This window comes from Anolis sagrei, chromosome 1 (assembly GCF_037176765.1).
Source record: "Anolis sagrei isolate rAnoSag1 chromosome 1, rAnoSag1.mat, whole genome shotgun sequence".
In the NCBI taxonomy this organism is placed as follows: domain Eukaryota; kingdom Metazoa; phylum Chordata; class Lepidosauria; order Squamata; family Dactyloidae; genus Anolis; species Anolis sagrei.
In genome coordinates, this window is record NC_090021.1 from 290,156,656 (window position 1) to 290,180,913 (window position 24,258).

At 40.9% G+C, this 24,258-nt stretch overlaps 1 protein-coding gene across 2 annotated transcripts in view; it reads right to left on the reverse strand.

Annotated features, from left to right (window-relative positions):
• Nucleotides 1-2,110: 2,110 nt before the first annotated feature.
• DISP2 (dispatched RND transporter family member 2) overlaps nucleotides 2,111-24,258 on the reverse strand; it is a 33,716-nt gene continuing 11,568 nt past the window's right edge. The window contains exons 1-8 of one of the 2 annotated variants that reach the window (XM_067462852.1): nucleotides 21,195-21,245; nucleotides 20,344-20,802; nucleotides 15,846-15,875; nucleotides 13,091-13,214; nucleotides 10,261-10,373; nucleotides 9,015-9,133; nucleotides 8,193-8,290; nucleotides 2,111-6,475 (exon numbers count right to left, since the gene is read on the reverse strand). In XM_067462852.1, coding sequence (XP_067318953.1) covers nucleotides 3,059-6,475; nucleotides 8,193-8,290; nucleotides 9,015-9,133; nucleotides 10,261-10,373; nucleotides 13,091-13,214; nucleotides 15,846-15,875; nucleotides 20,344-20,630 — 4,188 coding nt within the window. In that variant the 5' untranslated portion in view covers nucleotides 20,631-20,802; nucleotides 21,195-21,245 and the 3' untranslated portion in view covers nucleotides 2,111-3,058. Of the gene's footprint in view, nucleotides 6,476-8,192; nucleotides 8,291-9,014; nucleotides 9,134-10,260; nucleotides 10,374-13,090; nucleotides 13,215-15,845; nucleotides 15,876-20,343; nucleotides 20,803-21,194; nucleotides 21,246-24,258 lie in introns of those variants that run through there. The other variant, XM_060760303.2, reaches the window with a different exon arrangement.

Consider the following 24,258-nt stretch of genomic DNA (forward strand, 5'->3'; position numbering starts at 1 on the left):
TTTTCCCACAAATTGAAATTTTATTTCAGTCCCCAATTTTCTAGCATTTTACCTCCCCTTGCACAGATATTTTAGTTCCCAGTTTTCTAACAATTTGTATCATCTGATATTTCAGTCCCCAGTTTTCTAGGCTCCCTGCTTGATTTGGTGGCCAGTTTTTCTTCTTCAGTACCCTGGAGGATCTGTACTGACTATTGAAAATTATGGTGTGCGGGGAGGTGGGGGAGAAACATTCTTTATTTCTTCTTTGAAAAATGAGATAGTGGGGTGTTGGGGAATTTGAGCTCTTAGGCTCAAAAATAACAATCAGTTGGGGCAATTCCACTAAAATATATCAGAGTACCAGGAGTAAACTCCATAACCAGAATTGAGCCCCCGGTGGCACAGTGGGTTAAACTGCTGAGCTGCGGAACTTGCTGACCAAAAGGCTGGAGGTTCGAATCCGAGGAGTGGGGTGTGCTTCCACTGTTAGCCCCAGCTTCTGCCAACCTAGCAGTTCAAAAACATGCCAATGTGAGTAGATCAATAGATACCGCTTCTTCGGGAAGGTAACAGCACTCCATGCAGTCATGCTGGCCACATGACCTTGGAAGTGTCTACGGACAACGCTGGCTCTTTGGCTTAGAAATGGAGATGAGCACCACCCCCCAGAGTCGGACATGACTGGACTTAATGTCAGGGGAAAACCTTTACCTTATGTGTGATGAGAAGGGATAGCCTTCTATTCCTTAGGATGGCTCAAGGTTGGTTCAAAAATTTTATCAAAATAAAATTTATCTTGACAAAAAGTATTGGATCTAACTAGCTTACTAAATCTAAAGAAGGTAAAAGGTAAAAAGTCCCAGAGAGAGGCAAAATGTGCATCCTCACAGGGAGAAAGAAATGCAGAAGACAAAAATGGTGAAGACCGCGAGGCCTCTTCCCAGGGCAGTTTAAACTTAAGAGGAAGTTCCCTCACAACAATTCCATTACTACATCATCAAAGGGGGAAGAGACAGTGGCTAGCAGTAAATAAGAAAGACATGCTTTTGGGAAACATGCATAGGAATGTGGGGAAAAGAAATCCCTCAGCTTAGTCCTGTCGCTAGTCTAGCTACTCACTGAGGACTAGAACATTGATGACACAAAAACTTGTGTAGTCCAGGGATGAAACCCAACACAGGGGGTATGTAGTGCAAGGGACCACTGTGACTGATTTAAAGAAAAATCAGGGGCAAAACAGAGATGGAAGTTGTAATCTGAGTAAGTTTCTTAAGTGTTATGCTAAGAAATATTTTAATTGGAATTTTTCTTAGTAGACTACCATTGGGATGTCAGCCCCAAGATGAATGAATCACTTATAAGTGTTCACACTTAGTCATGCATAGATAAAAGTTTTCCCCTGACATTAAGTCTAGTCATGTCCAACTCTGTGGGGTGGTGCTTATCTCCATTTCTAAGCCAAAGAGTGGGCATTGTCTGTAGACACCTTCAAGGTCGTGGGGCCAACATGACTGCATGGAGTGCTGTTGCCATCCCGCAGAAGTGGTACCTATTGATCTACTCAAATTGGCATGTTTTCGAACTGCTAGGTTGGAAGAAGCTGGGGCTAACAGCAGGAGCTCACCCACTCCCCGGATTCGAACCACCAGCATTTCCATCAGGAAGTTCTGCAGCTCAGTGATTTAACCTGTTGAGCTACCAGGGGCCCCACATATGACCTTACAGGGAAAAAAATGAATGGAAATGTGAAATCATACCTTGGAAAACAGGGATGGAAGTTGTAATGTGAATAAGTTTAAGTGTTATGCTAAGAAATATCCAAACGGAATTATGGAACTACTTGATAACGCAATGGAATAATGATTTGACATGGAGACACTCACGATAATGTTTTAAGGCTTTGTACGGTTTTTATATTTTTCATATCATATGCTATTGTTTTTAACAGAATTTCTTGATTGTTTTTACTTGTTATAATTGTTGAGGCATAAAATTGTTGCCAATTTGTGAACCGCTCCGAGTTGCCTCTGGGCTGAGAGGGGCAGTATATAAATATAGTAAATAATTGAAATGAGAGTTGATTAAAGCGCAAAGGCAGTAAAAGAGAAGAAAAAAGCACGAAGACTGGTTTAAAAACATGAAGTTTATTTGTTAATGATGAGTTACCATTTAATTAGACAGATGAGAAAACAAACTGTGGTTGCTGAAAGGGTTAAGGGCTGTGTCACGGCTCTGGACCAACAGAAGAAGAAAAATCCAGGCTTGCATAGATAGGCAAACCTTAAAATCTATGTACAGTTTTGAGCAGAACATCTAGCATGAAGACCACCCTCCACAGTAAAATACAAATTACTTGGAATGAAATAATGAAAAACTACAAGAAAAACAGTTATGGCAAACTTTAAACATATTTTAGGGGTGGGGAAAATAAATCCACCAAGACTTTCAATTTAGAGTAAATTGTTAAAATATAGGGAGAAATTTTCTAAAAGAGGTTCTGATAAATCCCCTCTGAAAATGCCCAAGAGACATGTTTACCCTATTTGAATATTCATTTCATAAGAAGATTTGTATGATGATGGTAGAAAGGTATTTTAACAAAAAAGCCACTTTATCTGTTGAGTCAACAATATTCAGTCAGTCAACTGCAAAGTGACAGCGACTCGTCACACCAAATACTTTTTAATGGAAGATCTCTCTCTGTCTCTCAATATCTATTGAGCTGTTTATTCCGCTAATCATCATGCCTCCCCATTGATTCTTCACAGGACTGACACGCCAAAACAAATTGCTCTAGAGAGAATGACAGACAACTCTTGCTTGATAATCCTACGGTATAATTGGGAGTACGGCACTGACTACTGAGTAGGCATCTGAGCAGCTGATGCAGCATTAACATTTGCTTCTAATCCACATCAGATTTGCTGGCTTTGTAAAAATGTGTCACTTTCGCTGTACTGTAACAGCACGCTTTGTTCTCATGTCAGAGCGCAGACAGTTACATGCGTGCTGTTCAAAAGGGACATTTATTTTCCTTGCTCCTAACGTAGCCTTTGTTTCCTCTGAGATTTCCCTTTTAGTACCTAGAGTTTTGCACACTGGACCGCTTGATCCAAACATCAGGCATATCTGGCTTGCTGTTTGGTAGAACAACGGGCTCCTCTTCAGCTCCTACTACTCCTAACCGAATTCTCCTCAAACCGCTGAGTTGCTGTGATGCAGATGCAGTCGTATCAAAGACTGTTTCCCTCAGGTCCAGTTTCAGTGTGTCTCTCTTTCCATTCAAATGGCCTCTCTGAGTTGAACAACAAGAATCGGCTACGTTTAAATGACCAGGACAAGAACTGGCTGATTCCACAAGTTTTATGCTTGGTTCAAAGTCACTGAGGGAGGTCTCGCTGGAGACATTCTGGACACTGAAAGAGCTGCCAGTGGAATAAAGGCATCTGTGGAGATCATACAGTCCAGCTTCTGGTAGATTACTGTTTTCTGAGGTATAATCGGATTTTTGTTGATCGGTGTTGCTTGAGCCATGTGATTTACTGAGTAGCCTATCGTCATCAATTGTTGTAGTTGACTGAAGATGTTCCCATTTTCGGGGAGCATATTTTTGACATCTGCAGACTCTGCAAAGCTCATCTTGATGGCTTTCAGTTCCAGTTCCTGAGTCTTTCCCATCTTTATAAGGAGAAGATGTTTGCAAGGCCGGGCACTGGCAAAGAGCTGTGTGGCATCCCTCAGCTTGTTCAATGCTATGCCTCTCTTTTTCAAAGGAAGTGCGGATTTCCATCCTAGGGCACCTGCTATCTTGGAGTTGAATATCTTCAGATAAGACAGAGGGACGGTTGGATAGCTTGCTTGTGGAGGTGCTGTTGTCAAAGCTGTCACTAAGTTTCCTGGCTAAAGGCTGAAGCTCATAATGTTCATTTGTACTGTTGGATTCCTGGCTTTTTTGTGTTCTGGTCTGTTTCTCATTCCTTCCACAAGTGAAAGTTTTGTTGGATGAACTGGGGCCATCTGAGTAGTCCTTCATAGCATGAGTGCAAGGCCAACGAATTTGTCCACAGTTTTTCTCTGGTCCAAAGAAGCAGCACAGAGACTGGAAGAAGAAAGTGGCAAAGCCACAGCTGATGCACTTGAGCATCATCATGAAGATGCCCAGCTTCCGGTATGCCAACACAGTAGCAGGCAACATAATGATGCCTGCAGAAAACAAAGCAGAGGTCCCCATGACTGTGGCACAGCTCATCTGCTTCAGAGAGAAAGCTACACGGCTCACGCGATCTGAGTGTGAACACAAGTGATAGGAAATACAGTAGTTCACTGTGAAGTCAACAGAGAGACCCACAGCTGCTGAAATGAAAAGAGACTCCACAGCATTGAGCTGCCATTCCAGAAGAACCAGAAGCCCAACAGTTACCAGAACAGTGCCTGCAATGGCTGCAACAGAGAACACACTGAGAAGGACATTCCAAGTAGTGAGCAACAGAACCACCAAACAGATGATTATGGACAAACCCAACACTACCATGCTCTCTGTGTCCACACTGTGCTGGAGATTATAGAGTTCTAGCTTACTGGTGAACCAGCCGTTCTGAAGCCCCATGGGGGCTGCCTTCATCTCTTCCTGAATCCAGAGGCCAACTTCATCATAGAAATGTTTGGCCTTGCTATAATTGAAGCTGTAATGGTGAACAGTTTGAAACTCTAGCACCAGAGCAACAATATTGCCCTTTTCATCAAAACGGAGGCCCGAGTCATGAGCTTCGGCCTCCTCTCGATTTTGTTCCATGACCATCATCTTGATGCAGTGGAGGAAGACTTCTCTGCCATAGGGGAAGGAAAAGTGGTTGCAGCAAAGATTGAAACTATGGTCTCGCTTGGAGCACTGACGGCTGTCCATCCACCGCTGGAATTCCTCCATGAAGCAAATGGTGGGTTTTTGTTCCAGGTCAGAGTAGTAAAAAGTCTGATTTTTAACTTTTTGGCAAAAGTCCAACAACCACCTTTGTGCTTCGGGATTTTCCACTGTAAATGCTGTATCCATCACCAGGGTGCCATTACTCTTGGGGTTAAAGTGGTCTCCGTTATCTACAGGGAGCACACCCCATACCATAATGACGGGCATGGGCAAGTCTTCTCCTTGTTCTAGCCGTTCAAACATGAACTCATTACAGTATTCAGCATCATACCTCTCAAATGGGTGGCTTAACCTGAAAACCTGGAGAGATGACAGTTCAAGAGTGGGGAGTTTTAGTCTGGGGTTCAGACACGAAATGTAGGCTCCTCCTAAAGCCATGGCAGTAAACCAGCAGATCCAGATGTAACGAAACTTAATTACCCCACAAGGAAGAACTTTCTCAAATAATAACTTGGAGGTTTCACTCCAGGTGTTCCGGATACTCTCGAGAATGTGATAGAAAGAGAGAATGATACTCTTCTGGCCATGGTTATTCCAATACTCTTCTGGTTTACAAATGCAATTTCTTGCCAGGTAACGTTCATACAGCACAACAGAGGAAGGCAACCAGGTCAACATGAACACCAAGTGCACCAGGACAGAGGTGCCCATGTAGATGGCAAAGCAGCGGGTGGCAGTTAAGTAACTTGTATAGCTGGTGTAGAAAGCAGCACCAGTAGTCAGGCAGGATGCCAGCATGAGATAACCAAAATGATGCATGGTTAGTCTTACCCATTGCAAAAGCCCTGCGGATGGGTTCTGGCTCTTGCTAAGGTTCCAGAGGTCAAAGAAAACACAGGTGTGGTTGGCACAAAGACTGCTGAGAATGACAATCGCTGTCAGATTTACAAAAGGGAAGTAAGAGAATCGGAAGGCCACCTTGTACAAGAAATAGGAAATCATCAAGGTACCAAAGACGATCATCAAGATGACAAAAGTAATAAAGATTGAGCGTGAATAAAAAAATATGCTTAGAAATATGGCCAGTATTGCCATGGCTGGATACATAGTATCCAGTAAAAGGTAGTGCTGGAATAGTTTCTGCTTAAGGCCCAAGTCCATACCAGTGATGGATGTGTAATTATCAAACAAGTCCCAGGATTCAAGGTTGTTCAGGTAGATACCCATCATGGACGCTCCTTTCACTGTAGGCAAAAACAGCAAGCTGTATTTCAGGGTTGGCACTTGGTATCCCACTGTCTGTGGGCTCAGAAAATCTCTGTCAACAACGAAATGAAGGAGCTGGTAAATGGCATGGAACCGAGTGCATTTCTCCGGGACTTTGGAACACTGTACATGCTTGTCTCTTTCAGTCTTGGGACCCATGCAAGGAGGGACAAGGACACCTCTGTGATAATCAGGGGCACAAGAACGCAGGAGAGCAAGGGTGTGGGAGACATCTGCCTGGGTAATCTCTAAACAAGAGGACCGGTTGTACAGGGCGGCAATGTAGTTTCCAAGAGACCAACTTGGACAGCATTCATTGGCTTCAGTACGCTGGCAAAGACTCCCAAACTGTGGATGAGACCGAATCTGGGAAACACCAAGAAGAAAGAGAATAAATTAGACCCCATCAGGATTCTCTGAAACAGGCAGTATATTCCTGCATGGCAGGAGGTTGGACTAGATGGCTTTTGAGTCCTTTCCAACCCTATGGATGCATTGACAGTGTAGAATGAATGCTGTTTGACACCATTTTAACTGCAATAGTTCAATGCAATTGAATCATGGGTGTTGTAGTTTTACACAGTCTTTAGTGTTCTCTGCCCAAAAGTGCTGGTGCTTCACCAACCTACAACTCACATGATGCCATACCATTGAGCCATGGCAGTTAAAGTGCATTAATTATGAAGTGTCTATGAATCCTAAGATCCTCCTATTCTTTTCTAGGCCTCCCTCCCTTTCTTTTGTGACCACTTTCATTCTCTGTGCTTATGTGCTTCTGTGATGCTTCCTTTTCATGTCAAAACACAATGTAATAATCTTAAAGTTGGCAATTTGCAATCTCTGGGCACAATCCAGTATTTAGACAGCTTCCAAGAGATGCTTAGGTAATACCGAGGATGGGCAAACTGAGGATAATGTCATCTTCAATCAACCAATTTGTTATCACTTTATCTCCTATGTTTTCCCCAGGTGTCTTCTCTTTCCCAAGTCTTTATCATGCTGTGGTATATGCTCTAGAATGCCATTTTGTTGTTTTACCCCAAATTTTAATATTGTCAGGCTTCTCACTTGACTTCTGTGGATTTGATTATCTATGGATTTGATTAAAATATATCCTCGGGAATCTCAACATCCTCCACTGTGGCTTTGTCAACTTTTGCTGGAGGTTGACCAATGGTCATAGACTCATTCAGGGAGACTAGGCCTCATCTATACTACCATATAATGCAGCTTGAAACTCATATAATGGAGTTCAATGCAGTTAAGCTGCTTATCAATGCCATTTGGTATAGGTCACGCTTTCAAGATGAAGTTCGGAACCTAATTTCTTGATGGAATTCTGAAATTTTATGCCATCTTGCTGTAGGTCAGGGAGAAGGCAACACGGTGCTTCTTCCATTCCTGTTCAATCACATCTCCTGTCAGCCCCAGTTAGGATGACCAATGGTTAGGGATAATGGGAGTTGTTGTCCTAGTATATGAATGATATTCCTCCTGCACTGATGGTGGTTGCATGAGATGCCTTCTCAAAGGCTACAGTGAAGGCTGGTTATTAGTCCCCCTACAACCTTTCAAGTTCCATGTCTTTGCTTACAGAGAATAATTTCTATTGATGTTTGTTATTGCTTGTTTTTTGATGCTTATTTTAACCTGTTTTGTTGGGCATGTCCCTTTGTAGGCCGCCCCGAGTCCCTTCGGAAAAATGGAGGCAGGGAATAAAAATAAAGTTGTTGTTGTTTTTGTTTTTGTTATTATTATTATTATCTGTCCAGTGAGACAATAGTTTATTTCTGTGTTCTGTAAAGTGTTTTAGGATGCAGAGTTCTGTGTGTGAAGGGGTACAATTCCGATTGTTAGTTTCATCTCGAGTAGACTCATTCAATACATTTCTGAATGGCAAATTAGCACACAGGAAAATCCCATTCAACAGGTCTAGTTAGAATGAGCAACAGACATGTATGTGTATGTACAAATGTAAACTACAAATGTATGTAAGTATTGGCTTATCACTCATTCAAAAGTGTTAACCTGAAACAAAATGGAAAAACAAAAGTACGGGAACATCCCTGGCAGCACTACACACCTTGTCTTGCTCCATTTGACACATGGATTGTATTGCTTGCAAATTCCATAAGCTCCCAGCAGTTGTGGACATAAATACCAGCTGAGAATAATTCTTTCCTAAAAGGAAAACAAAGCGGATAGAATGTGACGATCTGTGGAATCAACACCAAAAGTAAACTATATCCTGCAGTTGTTTTTAATTATTCTTGTCGTTTTTGTAAACAAAAGATTAATTGTTTACTTAATCATCATTTACCTCCCATCACTTAGGCAGCAATCCTTTCCACTTTTACATGGGGGTAACTCCTATTTAATTTAGCAGGACTACCTTCAGATTTGGCATGCCAAGAATCAATCTGTTCATCTTTACCATGGCCTAGTAACATTGCCATTTACCAGAAGACCAGCAGGAAGAATCACCAAAACAGGGTTGTTGTAGATTTTTCGGGCTATATGGCCATGTTCTAGAAGCATTCTCTCCTGATGTTTCACCTGCATTTATGGCAGGCATCCTCAGAGTTTGTGAGGTCTCACATCCTCACAACCTCTGAGTATGCCTCCCATAGATTAAGGTTAAACATCAGGAGAGAATGATTCCAGAACATGGCCATATAGCCCAAAAAACCCACAACAACCCAGTGATTCCGGCCATGAAAGCCTTCAACAATACATCACCAAAACACATTGGTAGTAAACAAATAATCCCACAATGATAGGAATCAAAAACAAGATACCATTCCCCATGAAACGCCTTTGCATATTTTATTCTAAGAGGCACCAGGAATTCTCCCCTATTCTTCCCTTTTAAACTATTGGAAACTCAATCTGAAATAAGACCTACCTGGAGACCCACAAAAAAATCCATCTTTTTCATAGTTTGGCTCCACCATCCTCTTGATTCTTGCTTCTTGTTCATTGTGTATTGATCTCTGTCCTCTGTTCATACCCATGTCCCCATAGCTAACAAACAAAGAAACAAAAAACCTGATTATTTTTAAAAGCTCTTGACTTAAGTATGTTCTTGCAAGTCAGCTACTTGACTTCCTCTTATATTATGGAGTATAAGAATAATCTTTTTTTATTCCTACCATCTCTCTGACTTAGATTCTCAAGGCCAAACAAAATGCTTGATTACTATATACTATATATATGCGAATACATAGAATCATAGAATCATAGAGTTGGAAGAGACTTCATGGGCCATCCAGTCCAACCCCCTGCCAAGAAGCAGGAAAATTGCATTCAAAGCACTCCCAACAGATGGCCATCCAGCCTCTGTTTAAAAGTATTCAAAGAAGGAGCCTCCACCACACTCCATGGCAGAGAGTTCCGCTGCCGAACAGCTCTCACAGTCAGGAAGTTCTTCCTAACATAATTTTATTTTATTATAACTGGCTTTTATTTTAAGAGGTTGGAGGTTGCCATCTGTTCTATCAAGATGGAACCACATTGGGAATGGTATCCAGGGCAATTTCAAAGCTCACCAAAGTCTTCCACCCCATTTTTGGATAATTGTGTGCAACCAGGCCTTCTCAACTTTTTTTTAATGTGGAGGAACCCTTGAAATCATTTTTAGGTCTTTGGGACCCCCTGCAATATTTGTTTTAAAATTTTCAATCACATTCTCTTACAGAACTCCTAGCAATGTCTTAAAGAACCCTAGGGATTCAGGGACCCTGGTCAAGAAACACTGGTACAGCATATTACTATGCACTAGACTAGCTAAGGTTATGACTTAGTTTATTCACGTTAGTATCATCCAAGATCATGGGATTTCAGGGTCAAAACCTAACACCAACCTACAGTTTATAGTAGTATCTTTGACCCCTTAAGCATCAACCATTGGTTCTCAGGAGTACATCATTTAAATAAAAACCCAACGTATAACAAAGTCCTCAGTAGAATATAATTTAAATAAAAACCCAAAATATAATAGAGAAGAAGAGACATGGCCCTGGTGCCTGGTAACTCTTGTACTTAGAGGCAACTATAACTTTTTCAATGATTGAATGATGAAATATAGTAACTCCTTGGAAGAGTCTGCAATGTCTAATCCAGCCCACACTTCCTTCCAGCAAAACATTTACCTGTTTTCAGTAGGAGGGGAAAAAGAAATTGTCTTTTTATAGCCTGTCTGGCTTTTCAGGTTTTTCCAGACCATGAGTTTTCTGCCAATATCAGTGTCTCGTGGCTCAAAACCCTATTTGCAGAAAAATAACAGAAGTAAATAGGTATTCTAAAAAGAGGTCGCAGTTGAGATCCTATACTAGGAGGATTTTATTACATAGCTATGTTTCCCAAAGTTTCACCTTGTAAGCAGTACTGTCCGAATGCCCGATCATAATCTTCCGAAGCAGTTACATTACTCTAAGCTCAAGAACAGACAATAGACTGTCGGTGAATAGAAAAACAGACAATAGACTGTTGGTGAACAGGAAAAAGAGATTTAAAGATGGGCCTAAAAATGTGGAATAAACACTGGAAATTGGGAACCCCTGGGCCTCGAGTGCTCCAAATGGAGGTCAGCTGTGGAATTTGAAAAAAAAGGAATAGTGAGCGAAAGGGAGAAAAGTGCCAAGAGCGAGGCATGTCAAGCAAATCCTTGTCGGGATTGCCTTCTATCTGGAAATGTATGTCATCACAGCGAAAGACCATGTGAATCCAGAACAAGTCTCCACAGTCACCTACAGACCCACCACCAAGACTCTACCCTTGGAAGATAATCATACGCGGCCATGAGTGATTGTCTGTTATGATGACAGGCCCATCCTCCCAACCCCATGGCAATTTCCATATTGTTGGAGAACTGAGAGACCAGCTATTTTCCTGTAGCTAAATGTTCTTCAGTCGTGTTACCTGCAGAGACTTCCCAGGGATCCCTGGAGTTTACTCGAGATACCTACTGCAGCACAGGAAAGCATCCCCGCTAATACCCCAACTTTCCAACAACACAAACATGGCTTTATTGGGGAGGGGGTCTGCAAATTGTAGCATGGCAGAGAGTGAGAAAACCACAGATACTCCTTTGGTCACTTTGCCTGTTCCTTTTCTTTTGATGCCTAAACTCAGTTTCTGAACGCTCAACATGAGCAAAAGTCTTATGAGGAGTGCAATGCCCTCATTTTGCCCTCCTTGCCATAGTTGCAACTCAGCTTTCTCCCTTTAGAAGTACCTCCAGACGTCTAAAACCGCGACACTGATGATTGGAGGACTCGGAATTAGGTGGACTCAATGTGTTCATGAAGCATGTTGCCAGGGAGCTTTTTCATGAGCACAGCCCTTCTATTCCCAGAAAGCAGATCTTGGCAGTAAGCCAATCTGTATATAGCCTACGAATATTTGCTTCATAATTTACCCAAGGGGTCTATTAAGATCCTATGATTTAACAAGCTCTTAAAATATGAAAGGGTAAAGAATCCCCCCTTTTTAAATTTAATATACTTTCCAGGTTTGTTTTATTAGCGGTTTGTGGAACCACAAATTTCATTAGGCAGCTAAGAGTATTTAACAAAAGATTCTGGAAATACGAGTTATGCATTTAGAAATTATCAAATAACGGTTACTTGGATAAAATGATGAAGCACAATAGGATGAACTCCTATGGAAGGAATGAGCAATTATGGCTTGACATAAGTTACTTTTGGGCACCATGACATCCAGAATTTTTTAATTAGCACATCCATGTTAACACTGGCTGGGGATTCTGGGAATGGTAATTCAAAAAGTCATTTTCATGTTCAATGGGTAACTGCAGGCTTCTAGATAAGTAAAAACCTATAGCTTCTATGTGCCTTAGATAGTGCCACCCATAGTAAGACACAATGGGGTTGTAGTAAAAGAAAATACAATGAGCAGAATTAGAAGAAATTTGAAAGATTAGATTACTGTATGCACAAGGATGGAAGAATACTGTCATATCCGCACAAATTGATGGATTAACCAAGCTGTACAATTTTACTGTAATGGACAAATTGACAACTTTACAAAAAAAGTTGAGTTTAGTTATTGAATATATATATAGGGGTGACAGAAGTAATTTCAGGTTTCAGTTGATAGTTAAGCTCAGTAACATAGATAAATAAATAGATAAATATGAAAGAGCTTATATTTTTGTTTTTTGGCCAAACAATAATAGATTAAGAAGAAATAGTTGACAACTGGCAGTTGTAAACTGCCAAGGTGGAAGTCATATATATCCCTATGTAAGTTAGTTGTATATAGATGTAGTTGTAACAGTAGAAATAGTTTTAATGTAGTTGGTAAATAGTTGTCTAAATATGTAACTTCGTGTGTTTTTGTTTAATTGCTTTTTACCCTTTCTATCATATACACTCTTCCTTATAATATACTACTACTACTAATATATATATATATTGTATTCCAGCCTATCTCCCATAGGGGAATCAGGGTGGATTCCAGCATTTACAGACACAGGCAAACATTCAGTGCCTCGAAACAATGAAACACAGACACATAGATAAAGGTAAAGGCTTCCCCTTCATCTCCAGCTCTGGAGGTGGTGCTCATCTCCAATTATAAGCCAAGAGCCTGCATTGTTCATAGACGCTTCCTGGGTCATGTGACTGACAAGACTGCATGGAGCGCCATTTACCTTTTCCATTAAGGTGGTACCTATTGATCTACTTACATCTGTATGTTTTCGAACTGCTAGGTTGGCAGGAGCTGGGGCTAACAATGGGAGCTCACCTCATTCCACGGATTCAACCACCAACCTTCTGGTCAGCAAGTTCAGCAGCTCAATGGTTTAAGATACTATTAAAATGTATCTTAATTAAAAAATATGGAGAGATATGGGATTGCACAGCCTTCTGTTATGTGGTACCTTCCCCACTTTGAAGCCGAAAGCAAAACTTTAATAAGTGTGCTGATACAACCACATAATTAGTAGGAACTTACCATCAAAGGCTCAGAAAAATCTGGCAGATTCCCCACTAACAAGCCCACCAAAGTACAGACCAAGACTGTCACTGAGCACAGCACTAAGACAACAACTGGCCACTCCGCAATCACTTGGGATAAGCTAGAGAGAAGAAAAAGAAAAAAAGCAATTGTCACCCAGGTCCTTTCTGTATTTTATTCATTTCTCTTTAGACCTATTAGGATAGGCAAGACACAGTGTGAGACTCCAAATGATATTGGATTACAACTCCACACATTCTTCAGCATTGACTGATGGGAGTTATAGTTAACCACAGCTGGAAAGACACACACTGCCCACCCTGTGCTCAGGAGAAATAATATATAATATTGGATTTCTTTTCTTTTTGTATGAACCAATCTTCTGGCAATCTGGCTCCTACTCTTTAGATCAGAGCTGGGAAAAGTGTGGTCCAGGGTTGCAGAGATCCTCCTGGCTTAAATATTTTTTGTAACCCCTGTTTAACACGAAGTGACCTCAATAAGGAAGGAAACTCAAATACCACACTCAAACTAGCCAAGCCATCTTGTTTTGAAACATAAGGCAGCTCTCCCATGCTTGGCAGTAAGAATAAAATAACAACGAAATAATTAATGTTTTATTTCCTTTGTATGACGGCAACTATTTTGCCTCTCTTTGCCTTGTTGTTAGAACCAGACCTTGCAGTCCATTGAATGATCACTTGCTATATAAATTTACACTTAGTATCATCACAACAGGCTTGATTGGCTGTTAGTGCAGTCTCTCTAGGTAAAGGTAAAGGTTTTCCCCTGACATTAAGTCTTGTCGTTTCCGACTCTGGGAGGTGGTGCTTATCTCCATTTCTAAGCCAAAGAGCAGGCATTGTCCGTAGACACCTCCAAGGCCATCTGGCCAGGATGACTGCATGGAGTGCCATTACCTCCCTGCAGAGGCAGTACCTATTGATCTACTCACATTTGCATGTTTTCGAACTGTTAGGTTAGCAGAAGCTGGGGCTAACAGCAGGAGCTCACCTTGCACCCCGAATTCGAACTATAAACCTTTTGGTCAGCAAGTTCAGCAGCTCAGCGGTTTAACCCATTGTGCCACTAGGGGGCAACCTCTCTACCTTTGGTAAATGTTTTTTCTCATTAAAATGCTATTTGTTTCTGGCTGCACCTGAGAGTCAAACAGATTGGTTGCAGTTCTCTTAGTGAGATGAATAAACATTGTCATCATCTGGCAAATGAAGATGCTGCAGTGTGCAAAAATCAGGAAATGTGACCAGGGTGCAGCAATACTGTTCAATTCATGTTGCTTGGCACCACTTTAACTTTCATGCCTCAATGCTGTGGAATTGTGGGTGTTGCAGCTTCACAAAATCTTTAGAGCCAAAGAGTGTTGGTGTCTCACCAAACTACAAATCCCAGGATTCCATAACATTGAGCCATGGCAGTCCAAGCGTTGTCAAACTGCATTCATTCTACAGTGCCTTATTTCAACATGATCAGCAGAAGGGAATCCCAGTTTTAATATAAGAGAAACTGTCTTTTTCTGAACATTGGCTACTGCTGGCTCCCATACCAGGGCGTCAATGCATCCACACTGGGTTTCATTCTGAACTTTAGATAGCTTTGTTGAAATCAGAGTAAAATTCAGAGCACACATATGATCCACTAATCAGGGAAATAAACCTTTGTAGCTAATGACTAGATGTATACTGTACATTGTGCTTATATTGTGTGTTTTGATAAGGCCAATTGGCTGATTAATAAAATAATTTTGTTGTCACTAATGAACATAAACATAGTACTAGTTCCTGGCACATTAAGGAAAACAAAGGCTGGCCCAGATATCTTGAGATGTAGAAGATCATCTTTTGTATGTTTTGGGCTACAATTCTGTTAAGACCCAAGCAGCATTGAAATAATCTGGCCGAATTGGAACTGTAGTCCACACAAATGGAAGTCACCAGGTTGCTTATTTCCAGTGGAAATAAAGGAAATGGGTTGTTGTGAGATTTCCGGACTGTATGGCCATGTTTCAGAAGCATTCTCTCCTGACGTTTCGCCTGCATCTATGGCAGACATCCTCAGAGGTTGTGATGTCTGTGGAAATTAGGAAAATGGGGTTTATATATCTGTGGAATGTCCAGGGTGGGAGAAAGAACTCTTGTCTGTCTGAGGTAGGTGTGAATGTATCTATTGGCCACCTTGATTAGCATTAAAGGAAACATTAAAAGGTTTTTTTTAATTCCATCTGCAAAGCTTGCTAAGTAAAGCAACACATAAAGAATAATGTCATACGGTAATCCAATAAGTGGTTCTAATTTAGTGTAATACGTGAAATGGCTCTGAAGCTGCCAGCCTGAACACATCAGCTAAGGAGCACAAGTCATTGAAAATATGGAGATGGTGCCTCTGAGGAAACACAGATCTATGAGTGCCCCAAGCCAGAATTCAAAGAGCAGCAGATGAGCATCGTCAAAGCAGGCTGTTTGAAGAAACTATCTTGAGGAGCAGCTCTTTCAGAAAGCCGAATGCCTCCACTGCAAAGTGCCTATGTGTATATTGTGGCAGGGAGGAGGGAGAGAATTCAAACAGATGGGAAGCTCATAATGAGGAACAGTGTGCCTGCTAATGCAGCCACAATTCTTTGCCAGTCCAGGATGTCACCAAGAATAATACATTGTCTCATTTGTAACAGCAGGGTGTGCGAAGAAGGGAAATGATAATGATGTAGAAGGACAGGAAATGATTGATCTTAACCTACCTCTTTGGCATCCTGAACGCTTTGTCATGTCTGTGGGGAGAAAGATATTCATTGCCTTATTAATTTCACGCAAAGCAGAATTCTCTGTTAATGAGACTATTAACCCTTCTGGTCAGGCAAAGGACACAGTCAGACCTCTGTGAAGCACCACTGGCCAAGAAGACCAAAGGAGCATGCTGAGGCTGGTAACCTTACTGGAACCCAATGCTTAATTCATTTAACCATATAATCCCCACTGAGCCATTAAACTCTCCTAAGATTGTATCTCTCCCTCCGCGTCCCTTTTCCATTTGCCTAATCCATTTCCAGGGTGGTTGTGCAGATGGAGAAGGGAGAAGGGATCTATGAAGCTGTTTGGAATGATGGCAGAATATAAATATACTGGTGCATACTAATGCATATGTTGACCTCATGTAAATCAAGGGTGCAGATTTTGATAAGTGGGTAAGTTGAGGATCATTTCATGGAGAAGGGAAAGAGCCAGTATTTCCTCAGGTGGCTAAGTGCCCTTGACCATCATAGAATCATAGAGTTGGAAGAGACCTCATGGGCCATCCAGTTCAACCCCCTGCCAAGAAGCAGCAAAATCACCTTCAAAGCACCCCTGACAGATGGCCATCCAGCCTCTGTTTAAAAACCTCCAAAGAAGGAGCCTCTTCCACACTCCAGGGCAGAGAGTTCCACTGCTGAACAGCTCTCACAGATAAGAAGTTCTTCCTCATGTTCAGGTGGAATCATTGCTACCATCATTTTCTACCCAGAATTGGCACAACAGTGAAGAGAGTATGGGGGATCAATGCTTTTAAAATATTCTTCCAGGAGGGACTAATATCTTGCCTTCCATCACTCTACTCAGAGAAAGGGATGGTTTCCTTTTTAAAAAAATAAGAGTTGCCCACGGATTAATTGAGTTGTGGGTTGGTTTTCTCACTTGGATTTCTAGACTTTTACATGAGTATATACAGCGACACAGCATCTAAAGTTGAGTGGGCAGATTTCTGGGTTATAGGGTCTATTTTTAAAAGATCTAATACCTATACCTCCCCAAACACCAGCCTAGGCAATAGATGTACATACAAGTCTAAGCCCTGCCATTTGTTATCAGTATCAGAACTTCTCACAGTCCTTCAATTTAAAAATTAGCAATTAGTTATTTTAAGCTCTCCTCTTTTTCTGCAGTATAAAGTAACATATGTGCGTGTTTTGTTGTTGTTTGACAAATCACAGAAATCTTTGCTCATCTACTTGTAAACCACCCAGATTATCTGCCAGTAGCTGTCTCCTTGTCCATAATCTAAAAGGAAACTCACTTTGTGTTAAATTTAATAGCTGTTGACCCCATAAAAGCATTTTGTATTGGTACAGATGCAAATAATGACTTTGAATTATGTATTTTTATTTAATGTTCATACTCCAAATATTTCCAATACTTTCAACAAAGATAAAAGAACTGCAACTTTTAACCTTTACTACCCTTTGCAGTATGCTAAATCTTGTTTTTGTGACCTCAATATGTATATTTCATAAGCAGAGTGAGCCCAGGTTCAAAGGAAGACTTTTCACATTCTTCCATTCCTAACATCTTCCTTTATGTTTCACAAATAGCTGTTCAGTATGGATCAGATAAAAATACAAAACTGTCAAACAGATGGATGAGTTTGTAATGCCAAGGAGGCTTCTCATGGTTATGAGAGACAAGTGTGAGTATGAAGAAATCTGTAAACCACACACTATTTTCAGAAAATATATGACAAAGCTAGGGCTGAAATTAAATCTTGTACACATGCTGCAGCAAGCCACATTTTGGAATTCAGGTTTAACTGAATGGTTTTGAAATTATCAAGCTCTTCATTTGAAATTTCAATAAAGGCACTCTTTTCAAAAGCATATGGTAGCTTTCCATAGCCATCGGATTGGCTGAACTACAATGACTATGGTATCTAGGGATGATGGGTATTATGCTCAGTCCAAGGCATTCTGGGGGCATCCAATAGGGGAAAGCAGAACTAAAGGGCATAACTATGTCTCTACTCCAGGCCTGGGCAAACTTAGGCCCTCCAGGTGTTTTAGACTTCAACTCCCACAATTCCTAACAGCTTAGCGTCTGTTAGGAGTTGTGGGAGTTGAAGTCCAAAACACCTGGAGGGCTGAAGTTTGCCCATGCCTGCTCTATTCCCTCTGAGTGTACATGCCCTGCAATACCCTTGGAGACTAGTTTTCTACAGCAGACATGGTTTTATGGGGAGCAGGATTCAAGGGCAAATGAGACATATGTACATTGTGGGATATGTAAGAAGAGCATAAAGGAAATAGTAAGACCATATTGCTCCTGTAGATCATAATTCTTGCTGACATTTTTAGAGGTGCAGTATTAGGATTGACTGACTGACTGAGTTCTAAAATTTATATCTCATATACACTATAAAAAGACCTCAGGGCACAATATCTAATACATCATTATAAACAACATTTGGAAATACAGAGCAGCCAATTAGCACTAACAATTTTCCATCTACAACCATTTATCTCTAATACTATATTTTTAACTTTTATGGGGGTCATGGACCCCTTTGAGATTCTGATGATAGCTGTGGACTCAGATACACTCAAACACACTCAAACACAATTTCAGATTAACAGGAAGGAAATCAAATGTTTCCTCTGGATCACAGGTTAAGAACCCCTCATTAAAATGTAAGCCAGACCTACAATCCAGCAGTTGTTAACTCCTGTAGGTCCAGTTAAAGCAGGCATGGGCAAACTTTGGCCCCCCAGGTGTTTTGGACTACAACTCCCACAATTCCTAACAGCCTACTGGCTATTAGGGATTGTAGTCCAAAACACCTGGAGGACCAAAGTTCGGCCATGCCTGAGTTAAAGGTTCTGGAATGCAGTGCAAGACATATCCCTTCTCCCTGCTCCACCTCACCAAAATCCACTCTAGCAGGAAACAAAGTATGCTTTCTCAGAAACCAAATATTAAAATCAAAATTTCTTTTAAAAGAGACCTGAGACCCACCCAGAACCATGATTCTTCTTTAAAACAAGACACATGGTTAAGATGTACTATATTTTAGCAACCAAAGGTAGTTAATTGAATTGTTGCATTGCCATGCCACTAACATTCCGCAAGATGAACTTTGGGAAAATTTTCACTATTCTAATGCTTTATGAAAATGTAATCGTTAAAATTAAAATATGCAGGGCAATTTTTGAGAAGGAGCAGAGAACACATAAAGTGTAAAACTGCAGAAGCAGCTTGCAAGAGACAGCTGCATAGATTCATAATGCCAATATGACATTTTCATGGATCCTTAGAGGTAGACTTAACTCTCCAAAGTGTAAACGAGTGACTTAGAAGCAATAGTGCAGACAGACTTTAAATTGGCTTGTAGCAGAATGAGAACTGCTATATCTCTGTTTAGAAAGTCATTTTCAGATCAAAATAAAATTAGCATTAGTTCTTAGATTTACATCTAACAGAAATGTGCGAGGATCAAGCATGTTAAAAAACTGAACATGCCATAAATACATAAACCCATTTGCATCCTCTTGGGTACTTCATTTTTGCAGATTCGGGTATGCCACTATGTGTATATTTAATAAGGAGCATACTCAGTCTTGATCTCCTAATAGATACAATGCATACAACCCCTTACTGTAGAGCAGTGGTTCTCAACCTGTGGGTCCCCAGATGTTTTATTATTTATTTGTTTGCTTACTGTATTTGTATACCACCCTTCTCAGCCCTCAGGCGACTCAAGGCAGTTTACAATGGGAATGATTTGATGCCCCAAAACACCACAAAATATTTAAAAACATTAACACATAATATAAAACCACAACAAGAATATTAAAACATAGATCATTTTCATCTCTTAATAAAAAACATTGTCCCATCTGGTCGTCCAGTTGTTCCAATTCCTATGTCTTTTACCTTGCATTTTCAAATGCTTGCTCAAATAATCAAATCTTGACTCTTTTCTGAAATATTAAGAGGGAGGGGGTCAATCTAATGTCCCCAGGAAGGGTGTTCCATAGCCGAGGGGCCACCACTGAGAAGGCCCTGTCTCTTGTCCCCACCAAACGTGTTTGTGACGCAGGTGAGATCGAGAGCAGGGACTCCCCGGATGATCTTAAAGTCCTAGCAGGTTCATAAGGAAAGATGCATTCAGACAGGTAAGTTGGGCCAGACCGTTTAGGGCTTTATAGGCTGTTTACCTATAAATCTCAGCGAGTTTACCAGCTGTTAGGATTTCTGGCAGTTGAAGGTCAAAACATCTGGGGACTCACAGGTTGAGAACCACTGCTGTAGAAGATATTTGTGAAGACCTTCCCCAAAGGGCTACTTGGAGGAGAAAAGTCCCTGTTATTTCCAATAATCACTGGTTGTAAATAACAGAGCTGTCCTTCACTGATATCCAGTCTGTTCCCCCATCAACTTGTTTCCTGAAGAAGAAAACATCAAAACCCACTGCGGGGATTGGTTCTTCCTTACCTGACGGTTACAATGTGATGCTGAACTGGCCGTAAGGGCTGCTGGTCACGGGACCACTCTTTCCATCGACCTTCAGCGGTATCATCATGCCTTGAAGTGGATGACGAATCTGCACTGGAACGATGGGAGCATAACGTGGCTCTCTCCCCATGCCCAGGCAGTGGAGGCAAGGCATAATTGCTCCTGGCTTCTTGCTGGTTGCAAGGGAAATAGAAGTGAGGCTGAAACGAGTCCTGGGAACCAGAAGGCAGCTGGCCATTGGATCGAGTGGAGATTGGGGCATGCATATGACTGGAAGACGATTGGTGGGCCTTCCTTGCAGCACTGGGAGAAGCACTGATCAGGCAGTGATGAACTGGGCATCTCCTCTCCCAGAAAGTGCCACCGGGATTTGGCTCAGTCTTCCTGACTTCTGGCACATTAAGACAGGTCTGGCAAACTGCTGGATTTACTTTTTCTCTGCAAGAAAAAAATCTTTATTTTTATCAAGATCACTGTTGTTTCCATCCTGTGTTTTTCTGCTGCTGCTGCTGCTACATCATCATCATCATCATCATCATCATCATCATATCTATCACTGTGACCACCACCTCACCCTATCTGCTACATCATATTCCATTTGAGGAGCAGGAGACATAGATATCGTGTCCACCTCTGTAGTGTGGTGCTAACCTCCATTTCTAAGCCAAAGAGCTGTCATTGTCCGAAGACGCCTCCAAGGTCATGTGGCCAGCATGACTGCATGGAGTGCCATTATTTTACCGTCAAAGTGGTACCTACTGATCTATTCACATTTGCATGTTTTCAAACAGCTAGGTTGGCAGAAGCTGGGGCTAATAGTGGAAACTCACCCCACTCCTTGGATTTGAACCGCTGACCTCTTGGTCAGCAAGTTCAGCAGCTCAGTGATTTAACCCGCTGCACCACTGAGGGCTCCATGCATTTTTTGCTAGCTTGAATTTCCTGGAAGAATGGTTCAAGTTGTTTTGAGTTCCATGTTTGGAGAAAAGCAGGGTACAACTGTAATAAATAATATTGTTAAAGGTGGGATATAAATGCTTATACAAAAAAAATGAAGAGGAGATTGTTTACTTTCAGTGGAAATTTGGCAATGGATCATTTATTTCTGACAGTCTCTGATTTCCATCTCTTTGCTGACAGCACATGCTTTGAATTTATCACATGCTGACCTTCTGATCTACTGGCAAATTTTTATGCATAATGCCATAAGATATACAGAAATCCTGACACACAGAAGCCTTCTTGATGGTTTTTTCCAATTACCAGCCAATTTCAAATGTCCACTTTTTAGCAGCTTGAGTAGGCGATGACAGATTAACTCCAGTCTTGGATGACAGCAATTATCCAGATTAATTTCAATTGAGTTTCTGGCCTTCATTTGGAACGGAAACAGAATTGGTCACCTGATGGATGATGAATGGCCTTTCCTGGACTGAAGACAAGAGGTGGTGTGACTTTGCTAATTCCCCTGTTAGCACCTTTAAGTCCCCTCAACTGTGGGGTTCTTTGGGAACATCTGTTTTATATGGATAGGAAATATTGCGTTTTGCTGATCATTTTCCTAAATGGGATTATTTCTAGAATGGAGCACTGCAGAGCATTAGCTTTGTGCCATGACATCTGTGCTATGGAGTTTCACAGGCCTCTAGTTTATCCCCCAGTCAGAGAAAATTATTATTGAATAAAACCCACCTAAAATAAAAAGGGATTAGAAAATAAAACAAAAACAAACAAGAAAAACCTGTTTGCACTAAACTACCAAAAATTCAGAATAAGAAATATGGAACTTACCACATTCCCATGCCCAAAATTCAACTACTTAAATATGCAACTAAAACTGCAATTAACAACATAGAAAAAGTAAAAGATTATTTTCAACTATCTTTTCTGCAGTTGTATTTTAACTCTTAAGCTCTTACTTCTCTCCACTTTGATTATGAGCCATTCCAGACAGGCCCTATATCCCAGGATCTGATTCCAGATTTTCTGTTTTTCCCAGATTATCTGGCAGTGTGGACTCAGATAATCCAGTTTGAAGCAGAAAACCTGGGCTGAGATCCTGGGATATAAGACCTGTCTGAAAGGGCTCTCCGTTGCACTTTGTCTATATATTTAACTCATACAGGTAGACCATTTCTTATCCAGAATTAGTAAACTCGAAATATCAGAAATTGTCCATATAGGCTGCTGAGAGGGTTACTCTTTTGGTTTTTGATGGTTCAATATATGCAAACATTGGGTGGATCCAGACAGCCTTTTATCCCAGGAGCATCCGCATTTTAAAAATGTGGATGTTCCTGAAAGGCTGTCTACACCCACCCCAGAAAGTGTGTGCTTTCTGGGGTGGGTATCCAGATGTTATACTAGGACTTCCCAGTACAACATTGGGACACTAACCCCCCTCCCCATAAGCCCTCCTAAACTGAGTAAAAAAGAAAAGAACTCACTCAGCCTCCATGGGACGGCTGCTGGAGCTCTCAATGCATATACATATGATGCACCAGGAGAAAGGGGGGGGGGAGTGAAGAAAATCGCTTCCCCCCTTTCTCCTGGCGTACCATTTTTACGTGCCAGGAGAACTCCGGCAGTAGTCCAAGGGAGGCCGGGTGAGTTCTTTTCTTTTCTTTCTTTCTTTCTTTCTTTCTTTCTTTCTTTCTTTCTTTCTTTTTTACTTGGTTTGGGGGGCTTTGGGGAGTGGATTGGGATTCCCACAGTTTTCCAGGCTAATTTAACCAAGAAAACTGTGAGAATACTGTCTGGACTGCAATATGCTGCAGTCCAGAACTGGAAGTAGTGGGTTTATCCCGCACCTTCCAAGAAGGCACAGAATAAACCCACTATTTAATTATTTCACTACAAACCAGAATTTTCCTGGTTTGTAGTGAATTAATTTGGGACTGTCCAGAATGTTGTCTGGACAGCCCCTCTTTTATTGTGGTAGATACCGCAATAAAAGTACTGTCTGGACGGTCCCTTAGTTTCAAGCACAAAATTATTTAAAATATTGTATGAACAAATCTTCAAGAAATATGTAAAAGGTATATATAAAGCATACATTAATTTTGTGTTTAGACTTGGGTCCCATCTCCAAAATATTCCATTCTATTCATACATGCAAATACAGGCAGTCCAAAAACCGAAAAAGTCCCAAGTCCCAAGCTTTTCAGATAAGGGATTTTCAACCTGTACTCATTGACAAAACCAAGTCATCAAATCACCATCAGAAGCTTCTGATTTTCCAAAACATTATCAATTATTTGTCTGTGATCAAAATATTCAATTTATCGCTTTATGCTATAAAAAATAATGTGTTTTAGTAACTAATTTTCTTTAGTAGGTAATGAATCATTCTTCCATTTCTGAGCATATATCCTTGCAGCAATGGTCATGTATTGAAATTCTCTTCCATGGATCTTTCCTAGCTGATTCTCCACCAGTCGCAAAATGAAAAGGTCAGAGTTTAAATGACTTTGTGTCCATTGTTGTATTCCAAGAAACCACTACATTGGTCATTTAGGAATTGAGAATAGAAGTATCCCCACTATATACATCTTTGTAATGCTGTTTTTCCTATTCATCTAATTTAGAGAAGATAGGTAAAGTTTGGAAAGGACATCTGATATCGGTGATTTCTGCAAGTTCCATCTACTACTTTTCTTGGCTACAGCACCTGGAACCTCAAACTGGTTGGCAAACTCTGGAAGTTGCGGTTAAAAAAATAAAATAAATTCCAAGCTTTGGTAATGGATGATTGAAATGAAAAATATTGGATCTTGATCCAAATAATATGGAATTGGACAGTCTGCTCCTGTTCGTGGCATAATAACATTTCCTTTAACACTGGGAATTGTTATTTCATTAGATGCCCATGTGACATTTGTTGCATGGAACACC